The 13708-nt window shown below is 44.8% G+C and overlaps 2 protein-coding genes across 10 annotated transcripts in view; both read right to left on the bottom strand.

Annotated features, from left to right (window-relative positions):
• LOC127534645 (eosinophil peroxidase-like) overlaps positions 1-13708 on the bottom strand; it is a 96171-nt gene that overhangs the window by 14567 nt on the left and 67896 nt on the right. The window lies entirely within an intron of this gene.
• On the bottom strand, positions 12-4575 carry LOC110945416 (myeloperoxidase-like). Its single transcript, XM_051951088.1, is given in 14 exon segments — positions 12-16; positions 294-383; positions 386-492; positions 605-842; positions 959-1129; positions 1281-1539; positions 1647-1807; positions 1911-2271; positions 2522-2725; positions 2827-2956; positions 3060-3192; positions 3286-3461; positions 3848-3929; positions 4235-4575. Coding segments are annotated over 14 exon segments (2175 nt in total). The 5' UTR covers positions 4293-4575.

Here is a 13708-nt window from a genome sequence, read left to right as displayed (position 1 = left end):
AGTTCTTCACTTTACTCTGTGAAAAGCCTTTTGATGACATACATTGTGAAGTAGTGCTATGTAAGTAAAACTGAATTGAAGTTACACAAAATGAACCTTCTCATCACAGTGTTTTCCAGCAACATTCCTAGTATATCAATTTAATATGTACTGCTTGTAGGACAGGGCATGCTAGATTTACCTTGGCTTCCAGGGATCCAGGTGAGGTATCTACAGAAAAATAAAGGCAAAAAATCAGTATTTTCAAAATTTCAAAGTTGGCGCTGATTTACACAGTTCAAAGCATGACTCACTGTTCTCCTGCCATGGACTCAGGTCAAAGGCTGGATGTCCATGCACTGAGTGTAACCACTGCCTCGAGGTCGGAACAGCAGAGGTCTCTCAGGTACTTCAGTGATGCCGGTGTTGTCACAGATGATCCTGGCAAGTGATGTTTCTGCCAGGGACTCCCTCTGAGCCTCAGTGAAGACACCGTCATTCTCCCACCAGAATCTGAAATTGGACAGTTTGTTGAAGGTTGAATTCTGTGAATCTGCATGTGTGGCTCACGGAGCTAACTTCACATCGTTGGTAGTGCCAGCTGGATAATTTCCTGTTTCCTTACCGGTCTCCCTCACGGATCTTTTGGAACTGTGTTGAAATGAGACAGGCGAACAGGGGTCCAACTCTTCCTCCTCTGACAAACGGCTCAGACACACCTCCCAGCCACAGATCAATGTTGTCGGTTGTGCCATAGAGATCCAGCAGCCTCGTGGCCAGGTCTGTGTTGTTCAGCACTTCTGCCAACTGTGACAGATTTTGTGGTTGTGACAGTCCACAGAACTTGCGCCATTCATTGTAGCCTAAACCCAACACAGACAGTTGAGGATAGTGTGCATTCAGCAGAACCAACAAAAGTTACTGTATGTGGACAAACTTAATAGTAGACTTAAAGAAGGCATAAAGACTAAATAATTACCAGGAAGTGCATGGTCTCGCCCTCTCTGCAAGTTCAGTGATGCCAGATCCAGTGCCACATGATTGTTGAACTCAAACAGCCTTTCCCTCAGCTCATCACTCATCATCTGATCTTGAGTGTTCAGCTTGGCCCTCGCGCCTACCAGCCCTCTCAGGATTGGGTCCAAACCACCTGAGGAACACACGAGATCATTTATTTTTGATCAACTGATTCCCTATACACCGCGACCCTAGTGAGGAAAAAGCGGTGTATAGGGAATGGATGGATGGATGATTCACTGTCTGGTTGTGGAGGTTTTAGTTATCAAAGTTCTTTGCAATACCTTCAAAGGTGACCCTCCATGGTGCTCGGAAAGCTCTGTGCAGCATCACATGGGGGAATTCAGGGTGCTCCTGGTATGTCTCATTCAGACGGAATATGAACGCGTTAACCTGGAGGTGGGCGAATCGGAAGGCAGCCGTGGCAAACGCATTGGAGATGCTTGAATCCACAGTCTCGTTATACCCAGGGTAGGTGGACAGGTGCGAGGCAATGAAGTCTGGGCCAACAATCAGGCGTAAATAGTCTCTGTAAGTGATAACCTGAAAGACAAAAAGGGATTGAGTGAACTGCAACATACGTGAGCATACCATCTCATCCTTTAATCCAGTATTTGCATTATTATCATGTAGCTAATCTCTTATCTAACCTGAAAATATGCTCCCATGATTTTGCGGGCTTCTTGGTACAGTCTCTCTCCGTTCCAGTGAGGATTGAGTTGAGCCAGGGCACGGACAAGTCTGTTGTGTTCACGCAGCATGAGGGTGTGTACAGAAGTCAGCGCAATGTTCTCATTTACACGTGAATCACCTGGAAAAGTCATGTAAAATGTGGGGGAAAAAAATGCCAGCCCTGCTTGGAATACCTGTAACACTTTTAAGGATTGGCTGTCAGAATATTTGTTGCTACTCACCTGCCAAAAAACAGGGCACCTCCTCTGCATCGCTGTCGTTAGTTATGCGCCCTCGGGTGGCACATATTCTGGGGTCCATGCTGCTGAATGGCAGAAGCTCACGGCCGTTGTCTGTGTACATCGTGTTGACCCTCAATAGGCCCTGGTCTGTCGTGAGGTTGCGGAGCAAGCGAGCTTTGGCATCATCAGCACCGTAGACCTGACCTGCATCCATGTAGGCCGTGAGGGTGTTCATCTGCTGACGGATGTTTCTCATGCCAAAGATGCTGCCTGTCTCTCCAGAACCACAAGCTGGTGCTGACCTGAAGAAAGGTATGCACTCACTTGAGTTCCTGCCAAAGCGGGGGTCAAAACTGGGAATCTGTTTGAATGACAAGAAGCAGACTGCATTTAGTATACGTGTGTTTGTGCTTTAGATGGGGTGTAACTCCCACTTTGGTTCATAACCATATACTAGAAAGTCCTTTATCACTGTCTACATGACGAAATACAGTTATGGTAAACAGTTGTGCCCCAGAACTGGAGTTACTCCTCTTGTTACCAGGTGAGGCAGAGAACTTTTGGAAGAACCCTCATACGTGTCTTTTCCTGAGTAATGTAACAACACTGACCTGGATGGGGAAGCAGGGCTCTGTGTTTTCACAGCTGTCATCGCAGTCAATGCCGTCGTTGAATGAGCGGATGACAGGAGAGTGGGGGGTGAAGGACAGGTCGTGGTCAGTCCACTGCCCAAAGATTGTCACCATGTGGCTGTAGAGGGGGTCAGTCGGTACCATATCGTTAGCTGCCACGATACGGTTGGACACTGCCCGGGCCTGAGAAGAGAGCACAGTGAGAATCATGTAAAAAGAACTTACACAAATACAAGTTTACGTCACATTGTAACCAGCTAAGATGATATTCTTAAGTGTATTACCAATGGAAGCATGAATCCGTTGATATTTTCACTTGGGGTCCAACCTCTGGGCCTAGAGATGCCATCCTCATACTGAGCAGGGAGCCAGCGGGTCAAGGGTCTGTTGGATGATCCCCAGCGAGGGTTCACTCTGGACAAGAGAAATAAATTCAGCATTGTAAACTGTTTATCTTATGTGTCTCCAAGAGAGCACAGCAAACACTTGAAAGTCTGCCAGTTAAAAGCTGCCTCACCTATTGTTGCAGACGCTGGTTGCAGTGCGATAAAGGTTCAAATTCGGAATAGTGTTACAGGAAGGCGGTCGCTGGAGTGGAGTGCAGCCTGTCAGCTCAGCGATGGTCTGCAGGTCCTCGTCGGAGAGCAGATCTAATTAACAAAGGCGAGGAGAAGAAATTAGCTCCGACTTGAAGCCACCTGTATGGAAAGTTGAAAAACAAAAAACACATCGTGGATGCTGACCTGTGGCGTTGATGGATCGCTTGTGGCGCCGTTGCAGAGACTTGGTGATGAGCTCCACGGTGTAATCCATGTAGTCCGCTGCCCTCACGGCCTGTCTGGGCACACCTTCAGGCTGCTTCATCAGCCGCAGGAAGTCCGAGGGGGTGGAAGCATCCCTTCTCACTCGTTCAAGGGAACTGTTGTGTTGACAGGTCAGAATTATCAACATGTTCATTTAGATAATCTCCAGTGACATTATTTGAAATACAAATGCCGTATCTATTTTCATTGCTTGGAACAATTTATACAACAGCTTAACCCTCTGAACCACAAAACCATTTTTAATAGATTAAAATTATGATACTGATTTTAAAAAGATCAAAGAAATTCAACTTTTTCAGCTTAAGGCTTCAAAGAATTGTAACTTTGTAATGGCTAATAGACAAAAAGTCGTGTCTGAGATCCCTCTTCTTGCCACGGCTGTGCTGTTTCTATAAAGACTTTATACATCAGTGAAAAATGAGCCCATAGTGAGGGGGAAAAAAGCATGTGAATCAGAAAGTGAACAGGTTTGCGTTCTTACATTTGTCTGGAGTACAAGTAGTCCGCGTCTACTCTGGCCTTTGCAGTCTCCACCTTGTTTTCGATGAAGCTCCTGCTCAGCCCTGAAATGAAAAAACAAAGAGGAAAAACTCATGTTTAATTTAGGCTACTGTTTGGGTCACTCTTTATACTGATGGTAGTGGACACCGACTTTTCTTTTTGAAATTTTATGTTTCACTCCTATCACAGAATTAAAAAAAAAAATTATTACATAACTGAGGAACACAACTTAGACATTTCTATCAACTTTCTGATAAATTTAGCAGACGAAGAGAACAAATGACAGAAAAATAGTTTTAGATCAACTAAATAATGACTGTATTTAAAGCTATGTGTTGTAAAGTAAGATGAAAGAAGATGGACTCACTAGCATCAGTCTGGCATTGCAAGCTCAGACTTAAAACCAACAGGAAGAGAAGCATCATCTCTGCAAAAGGTCCGACTCCTGTCCGGTGTGCACCTCGGATATCCCAGCTGCTGTCAGATCTCCACTGTTGTCAGATCTCCACTCCCGGCTGAGCTGAGTTACTGTCTCTCTTTCACTTTTTTTATAGGGGATGGGCTGATCCCTAACTCCACTGACTGTCAGCAATTCTGCTCTGACAGCGAATGAATTTTCTCTTTCCTGGTTCCTCCTCTGTTGCCTCCCCGTCAGACAACTTCGGAGCAGATTCAGCAATTACAGAAACATCGGACTGTTTTTAATTGGCTTTTGCTTTGCTTTTCGTTTGTCAAGAAACAATTGTGGTTTGGCGCAAGAACAAGCCGTCAAGATATAAATCAATACTGCGGCCTGGCGCAAGAATTTAAAGAAATAAAATCTCTCACAATACATACATACAATTTTAGTCATAAGTGTGATTGTTTGCTTGATTTAATTAGCATTTCTCTGTGCAAAACCTTAATTATTGTGTATATAAAATGTCCCAGTATTGGACTTATGGAAGATGTTTATTCTTCCTGATGGGCCCTGATACTTTGTTGTTGTTTCTCATTGGTTGCACTGCTAAAAGTCATTGTACTCTTTAGAAACAGCTACAGTTTAAAAATATATGTTTGGATAATATGAATTAAAATCCTGTTATTTGTAGTTTTATTATTATTATTATTATTATTATTATTATTATTATTATTATTATTATTATTATTATAGCTTTTTCGCCATAACCTCAACTGGACACTCTGTTGTAGGAATATTCTGCATTTCTACACAGGACCTGTTACCACTTCATAATAAAATGGATTACTGCAAGATGAATAAATAAAAAAACAAAAGGGACACACTTGCAAACATTTTTTATCTGTTGCGATACTAAAAACTGTAATCACACCTACTTAATATCGTGTGTAAATTTAACTTAAATTTCTGCATAAAATGGTTTAAAACAAGATTCAAGTTTCAGTAAATTGTTTAAATTGGTTTGGGGACTTATATTTTTTTCTCTATTTGAGTCCAGGATTTCTTAAAAAAATCAGATGTGTGCTTCCAATGATTAAGGAATTGTTCAGGAAAGAGGGATTCCCTCAGCTCAACTCCGTAGTTGGATTAACATTATTTCAAAAAGACTGCAGACTGTTGTGTTATTTTTCATTTGATCGATATTTTTTCTTGCCCAAACATTTGTTTCTAAGGCGCACAAATGTACCAACCATTCTGATGAGGCGGAAATCTGCTGTGTTTTTGAACAGCGCTTAACAAAACAAAGCAAGGTATTTAACAATGTCAGATATGTCTGGCGTTCTTGAGAAAAAAAATCAGTCGCCAGGTTTTCTGACAAGCCACATGATGAGTGGGAACTCCTTATGGCGTGACAAACGAAAATAAAACTATTTTCTGCAACGAGGAACTTCAATAAGCAGAAATGTGTTTCCTTGCTGCATAATTATATGAGCACTTTACTCTGATAAGTCATGAAATTATTTTAATATTGTTTTGTTAACGGATCCCCGTTTCTGAGCAACAAAACACACAAACATTATGTTCTCTCAAAAGCTATTCATCCAGTCACGCTTCGCGAAATCCTGCACAAAAGAGGCCCGTAGTTGGAGGAGTTTTGTGTTCCAGAAACGAAATTATCTTATTTAGCTCCAATTATATGCACGCTTTTCACACGAGTGTCCATATGCATGTTCACAATCTGTAAGTACAAGTAAAATGCTGAGATGTGTGTGTGTGTGTGTGTGTGTGTGTGTGTGTGTGTGTGTGTGTGTGTGTGTGTGTGTGTGTGTGTGTGTAGGGAAAACAGTGTGCGTTCAAATCAACACTTGGCTATCTACAATCTTAAAAACAACCCTTCATCCTTCATCTTCTGTGCGTCTTTTTGCACAACAATTAAACAGATCTCCAGCGCCTTAAAAACCTTCTTATTAACGGGCGCAGTTGGCACAGTCTGCACAAGACACACATTTATTTGTGTCGGCCTTAATTAGACTTTATTATGAACATGTGGGCTACACCTAACAGGAGAACTAAGTGCATGATTTCGTTTTGTGGTTTCAGCTTTTGTCTATATTTGAAGTTTATGCGTCTTACATGAATGTCATCGTGTTGAACCGTAAATCTCACTGTCTGTACTGTACACTTAAGTCTTTTATTTTTATTTTTTATTTTTTCACTCACTGCATCTCCACATTTAAAGTCCCAGCTGGCGTGCAGGATAAAAGGGCCTTTTTTTCCATTATTTCCCACATATGAGTTCAGTAAAGTTAAAGAATCTTTTCACACTTCTACAGTAGACACACCTTCTCATTCAGTGCTTTTCATTTAATTATTATATACACCGTAGATTCATACTGAAGACATCAAAAAGAATACATGTGGGGTTATGTTGCTAACTAAATAATGTTAATATTCAGTATTAATCTACAATGTAGAAAATATTACAAATAAATAAAAAGCATTGGATGAGAAGGTGTGTCCAAACTTTTGACTGGTATGAGTGAAAAAAAGCGTGGGTAATTAGGCAGACACACGTGTTTTAAGGTGTGGTTGGTCTGTCGCTTGGAGTTATCATACTAATAAAATGAAGACAGAAAATCATGCATATAAACTAAATATGTCTGTCTGCTGGCCTTCTATAAACCTATGGTGTGTGTTGAACAGATCATTTATGCTGCACTGGAAAAAGAGTGAAGTTGTGGCCAGTTTCATCACAGCTGCAGTTGAAGTTCTAGTAATTTTCATGCATAAATTCACAGATTGTACACAGCCTATGTGATGAGAAAATGTTCAGAATTTGCTTCCTGATGCTTCGCGTGCTGATGTGCATGTTTGTTTGTTTTTTTCATTTCATTATTAGCATTTGTTTGCTCTGGAGGAAGTTTCCTTTGCTCAGAAGAGATGAGTCACAGAACACCAACCAGCTGCAGATCTGACACAGTTTTTGTCAGTTTGATTTACTGGCTGTTAAACAGAAATACTGCAGATTCCCTTTAAATTCATTATCTCCTCATCTAATCTACAGAAAATGCGTAAGAGATCAAGCTTGAAAATAACTCAGGAGTGGAAAGAATTCTTGCACTTCTTTTGCTGTCACAGAACCATTTCACCTTTCATTATCATCATATATTATTTTAATTGCATTCCTCATATGTCCTTTCAACACGTAGATGAAGTTAGTTTACATGACTTGGAGGCCAAGTACATTCAGATACGTTGCCCTTGCGTGATCATTTGATGGCTTGTCAGATGTTTTTGTGACCTATTTAACTGTGCAGCTGCCTTTTTTGGTACTCCTCCAAAAGAGGCTAAGCAATCTTTTTAAATTACCTGCTCCAGTGTTGTGCAGTTCAACATTCAGATCTTGCAAACACATTATTATTAACAGTGGTGTTTTTCATATAATTTTTTATGCTTGAGGTGATTGAGATCTTACATTCATGTACATATTATCAATCCTTTAATTTAAGTTAAGGAAGACTGTCTCTCTAAGCTCCGCAAAGCAAGCTATACTCCTCTCCACTGTTTGGTTACAGTGTTTGGATGTCTGGCCTTCACTGTGCAGACTCTGGCACTAGACGGCTCAATTTCTTCTGCCGAGAACACAAAGTTTCTCTGTGTTCACCTAAAATATGATTCCCTTTATTGATTAAATCCCTAAAAACCCACATCTACATTTCAAAGTTGCGTATTTACAAGTTTTTCCATGACAACAATCTCTTTCTGTCTTATCCCTCAAATCTATCTCCACCCACCCCTCCGCCGCTCGCTGCAGCTCGAGCACACCAGCTCACACATATAATTTCAGCTTGTAATCTTGGAGTAATTCAGCCACACAGAAACTTTTCCTAAGGAAGAATAATGACATTGGAAGGCCCACAATGCAAGATGGCAGGGTTGTTTTTTTGTGTGCCTCCAGGGGCATACTGAAACATATGAAACTCGAGAAGTCTGAATCCACAAAACTGTCATCCATTCACTCCAGTTTTCTGATGGAAAATGCTCAGCCATGGCATTAACTGGTTATTTTTGCTGAGGTTGTGTCTTTTAGAATACAAAAAAACACCACAGAGACACATTAACAAGCCAACAAATGTAGGAGACATTTGTATCATGAAGACTTTTAACAGATAACTGATTTTTTTCAATAGCAAAAAACACATTACGACACAAACTATAACAGAAAACAAATTATTTATGTAAAAATGTGATTTATATCTAATGTTTGGAGGTGTTGTTCAAAATCATAGTTTTGTTTCTGCAATGTTCTGTGGAAGTCATGAGTGAGTTCATCCCTCCAAAGTCGGAGGTATGTTCTTCCATTCTTTGGTATGGTACTGGAAGGGCAGGTCTGGCACATCGATGAAGTGAAGATTCACTCGTCCTCACACTAAAGTCTAAAACTGACAGTTTGTTAAGATATATGGCCAACACACCTAACTCTACATGCTTATGTACAGTGTCATTTGGTTAATTTCCTGTCCTAAAGGGCTGTGTGTCATACAACTGGGAGTGTGAACCCAAGCAGCAGGCGTAGACAGGAGGGTGAAGTTAAATATGATTTAATTAAAGAAAACCAGAAGATTAACTGAACAGAAACACTGAGTGAGGGAAGCCCGAGGGAAACAACGGAGAGGAAAAGTAAACTAACTAACAAAGGGCGGACCAGTAGGCCGAGAAGAACTAAACCAAAAACTGAACTAAATAGGGGGGAAGAGAACTCACAGCAGTCCAAAGTGTCCAGTGTCTGACGGGCGGAAAGGAGGGGCAGAGCAGACTGAGTTGCAGGAGGGGGTGAGAGGCAGGCAGGGAAAGAGGCAGAGTAATCCGAAGGAGTAGCAGAGTCCAGGAAACGACGTGTGGGGGACGATGAACGGAGTGCAGGATTCCAACGGAGTGTGTTAAGGCTTGGACGGAAGAGCGTGGCTGAGTCAATGAACCGGCAGCGTGTTGTGCAGAGAAGCCAGCTTAAATGCAGCAGTGATTGAACATGGAGCTCAGCTGTGTTTCCTTGGCAGAGCTTCTCCTCAGCTGAGCTCAATTAGCTGGATCGGGGACTGGCACAGGAGAAGTGTGACAGTAGGGTCGGGCTGGGAACCGGCAGCAGGCCCGACGGGGCCCCTCCAGGGGCCGGACTGGGAACCGGCAACTGGATCGACGGGGCCCCTCCGAGGGCCGGACCGGGAACTGGCAACTGGATCGACGGGGCCCCTCCGGGGGCCGGACTGGGAACCGGCCATGATGGAACCTCTCTGGGGGTCAGGCCGGTAGCTGGACCGGAAACCGGCGATGGTGGGATCCCTCCTGGGGTAGGGCCGGTGGCCGGACTGGAAAACGGCTACGGTGGGACCCCTTCAGGGTCTGAACTGGAACCAGGGCAGGAGACCCCAACAGGGCCTGAGTCGGAGCCGGGGACCCCTTCAGGGGCGGAACCGGAACTGGAACCGGCGGCCCCTCCGGGGGCGGAGCTGGAACTGGAACCGGAACTGGCGGCCCCTCTGGGGGCGAAACTGGAACCGGCGGCCCCTCCGGGGGCAAAACTTGGGTCTGGACTGGGGACTGGACTGGGCAAGAACTGGACTGGCCAGTTAGCTGAACTGGGAAACGAACTGGACTAGACAGGATTGGACTGAATAACTGACTGGACAGGACAGGACAGGGACAACTAACTGGACCGGACCGGACTGGACTGAAACTGAACTAGACTTGATTCGGACTGGAGAGACAGAAAGGCCTGGAGGGACAGGAGGGACAGACTGGACTGGAGGGACAGGAGGGACTGAAGGGGCAGGACGGGGGAGACCACTCCTGCAGGGGAACCACAGGGTGTCAAAGTGGCCCCGGCAGGAGGACCACTCGATGTTAAGGTGGCACAAAGTCTCAGCAGGTGTTGGAGAGAAGAGCTACGCCTCCTCAAGGGTGCCGGGGAGGAGCTATGCTCTCATACGGCTGCCGAGGAGATATTACGCCTCTTTAAGGGTTCAGGGGAGGCGGTATGCCTTTTCAAGGACATGGAGGAGGCGGAGCGCCTCGGCAAGGACACGGAGGAGGCATTCTGCCCCCTCAAGGCTGCCGAGGAGGTGTTACACCCCCTCAAGGTTGCCGAGAGGGCCTTACGCCTTTTCAGGACTGCAGGAGAGGCGGGAAACCTCTTTAAAGCTGCAGAGGGGGCGGAACGCCTCCCTAAGGCTGCAGCCGGAGCTTCTTGCTCCTTTGATGCTGCATGGAGAGCTTCTTGCTCTCTTAACACTGCAGGGGGAGCCCGTCGCTCCTCCAGGGCCGCGGGGGGAGCCCGTCGCTCCTCCAGGGCCGCGGGGGGAGCCCGTCGCTCCTCCAGGGCCGCGGGGGGAGCCCGTCGCTCCTCCAGGGCCGTGGCAGGAGCCCGTCGCTCCCTCAGAGCTGTGGCGGGAGCCGGTCGCTCCCTCAGAGCCGCGGCGGGAGCCGGTCGCTCCCTCAGAGCCGCGGCGGGAGCTGGTTGCTCCTTCAGAGCTGCGGCGAGAGCCTGTAGCTTCTTCAACGCTGCATCAAGAGCCTTTAGCTTCTCTCGCGCTGAAATGAGAGAAGCGTTGAGCTCTTCTAAGGCTGTCAGGCCCACAAGGGCTGAAGACGGGCCGATGGGCTCCACATGGACAGAAGACGGGGCACTGGGCCCCTCAAGGACAGGAGATGGGGCCGTGGGCCCCTCATGGACAGGAGACGGGGCCGTGGGCCCCTCATGGACAGGAGACGGGGCCGTGGGCCCCTCATGGACAGGAGACGGGGCCGTGGGCCCCACAGGAATTGGAGACGGGGCCATGGGCCTCACAGGAACCGGAGACGGGGCCATGGGCCCCACCGGAACAGAAGATGAGGCGACAGGCCCTCGATGGACTGAAGACAGGGCGATGGTCCTCATATGGATAGGAGTCGGGGCAATGGCCCCCACAGGAACAGGAGAGAGGGAGACAGCACAGGGCCTCTCCTCAACCAGGAGTGAAGTGACTCGGGGCTTCTCCTCAGCAGGGAGTAAGGCGGCATGGGGCTTCTCCTTGGCAGGGAGTGAGGCGGCACAGGGTCTCTCCTCGGCAGGGAGTGAGACGGTGTCGACCTGCCTGGGAATAGTGGCAGCGTCGACCAGCTCAAAAGGCGAGGTGGCATCTGGCTCCTCTAACTCTGCGGGGAGTGCAGGATTCCAACGGAGTGTGTTAAGGCTTGGACGGAGGAGCGTGGCTGAGTCAATGAAGCGGCAGCGTGTTGTGCAGAGAAGCCAGCTTAAATGCTGCAGTGATTGAACATGGAGCTCAGCTGTGTTTCCTTGGCTTAGCTTCTCCTCAGCTGAGCTCAGTTAGCTGGATCGGGCACAGGAGAAGTGTGACACTGTGATTACATATCACTGCTATCAGGTGTGTCTTAGAGGGCCAGCCAGCAACCCTACAGCCAGCTAATCCTGATGCCACGACTGTAAGGGCCCACAGCTCTGGTACATTTTGTGCAACCTCAAAGGAACAAGACAAAATGAAAATGGTGTGAATATACCCCACAAAGGCTCAGATACAGACCGCGGTCTCAGATCAGGTGCCGCCCAGTGGATTTTTCCCTCAGCTCATCATGTGATCCAAAATGTTCAGCTCGGCCTGGCAATGCACCAGCTCCCTAAAGATCAGGTTAAAACCACCTAAGGAACACAAGAAGCATGGAATTTAAATTCTACTATGTTCCACCTCTGTGCAGATCTATTTTTATATTAATATTTCAGTAAATTATGACCCTGTGTCAAATAGAAGGACACTAATGCTGTGTTGTTGCTACCAGAATTATGAACACAAGTATTTAAGTTGGCAAATTTAAAGAACTAAGTTGCTCCACAGTGATGCAGGCAGAGGAGGTGACTAAAAATTCTGACCTCAATGTGCAAGAAAATTAAATGCAGTTAAATCAACAAGTCAGTTTTATGAAGTTAACTCAATTTCATTTCAATTTTTAATCAACTAATACAGACATTTCAGTCTAAGTTGCACATGATATTAAAGGGATGTATTTGCATATAATCCAAATTATTTTTTAAACTAAAAAGGCTTATCTAATTTAGTACATTCTATTTTTCTTTTTCTTGAAAACATGTATGTAATGAAGTGGAGGTAACAGATCCCTTGAATTACATTTGAAAGTGTAAGTTGAATTAAATCTAAGGAAAATCACCTGCACTCATATCAGCAGTTATCATGAAAATTGTGCTTTTGTTACCATCGAAATCTGAAATTATTATTTTTTACTCAAAATTATTTTTTTTATCAAGGATATTTTTATTGGATTTTTTTGCAAATACATGGTATGGATATAAAGTAGTGACAGGAAATCAGCAAAGCACAGAGTCAACTCAAGACAAAAAAGAAAATCCTGTCCATGTACAGCAGGAAGAGAGTAAAAACAAAACACAGAACAAAAAACTTATCTAACCCACCCAACCCATCATTTCCAAGCCAGACTTTTACGTAAAATAGTCAACAGGATAGGTCCACCAACTGTACTTAATTCCTGGAGAGATACAAGTAGCAGCTGGATGTCAGGTTCCAATCTAAGAAGGTAAAAACATAAGTAAAGTGATGGAATAAAGTAAAGAAATAAATATATCTATAAATTATGAACCCACATACTGGTCAAAAGGAGGCATCAAAGAGAGGACTGATTTGTACAATTAATATTGCTAACATAAAAAACCAGGAACAAAGTGTGAGTAAAGATCCACTCTCTAGCTAGTTTGAAGGTTATGGGAGAATTCCAGAAAGGGTCCCCACACTTTTTGAAACTTTTCTTTGGAGTTACAAATTGAGTAATGTATTTTTTCAAGGTTTAAACAAGACATAACATCTCTCAACCACTGAGCGTGGGTGGGCGGGGCAGCATCCTGCCACCTCAGCAATAATGCACGTCTGGCCAAGAGAGAGGCAAAGGACAGGCATCAGCGTTTAGCAGGGGTCAGGCGCACATCGATGTTGTCCGAGGTGCCAAAAGAGCAATCAGAGGGTTGGGTTTCAAGTCCAAGTCGACAATTACAGATAAAGTTTGGAAGACTTCCCCCCAGTATTTCTCCAAGCTAGGACAACTCCAAAACATGTGAATAAGTGAAGATTCCTCTTGTTTACATTTGTTACAACAGGGATCTACATCTGGGTAATAGCGAGACAATTTTGATTTGGATATATGGGTCCTGTGAACAACTTTAAATTGCAACAAGCAGTGTTGGGCACAGAGCAAAGTTGAGTTAACCAACTTAAAAATGGTATCCCACATGTCCTCAGACAAAGTTAGGTTCAGGTCTTGCTCCCATGCGGTTTTAATGGTGTTAAGAGGGGCTTGCTTTATACCTAGCAATTTATTGTACATAATGGAGATCAAACCCTTGCGTGATGGTTGTAAAGTAAG

This window comes from Acanthochromis polyacanthus, chromosome 7 (genome assembly GCF_021347895.1).
Source record: "Acanthochromis polyacanthus isolate Apoly-LR-REF ecotype Palm Island chromosome 7, KAUST_Apoly_ChrSc, whole genome shotgun sequence".
Taxonomy (NCBI): domain Eukaryota; kingdom Metazoa; phylum Chordata; class Actinopteri; family Pomacentridae; genus Acanthochromis; species Acanthochromis polyacanthus.
Note: the sequence above shows the minus strand (reverse complement) of the source record. Positions and strands in the feature narration are given on the sequence as shown.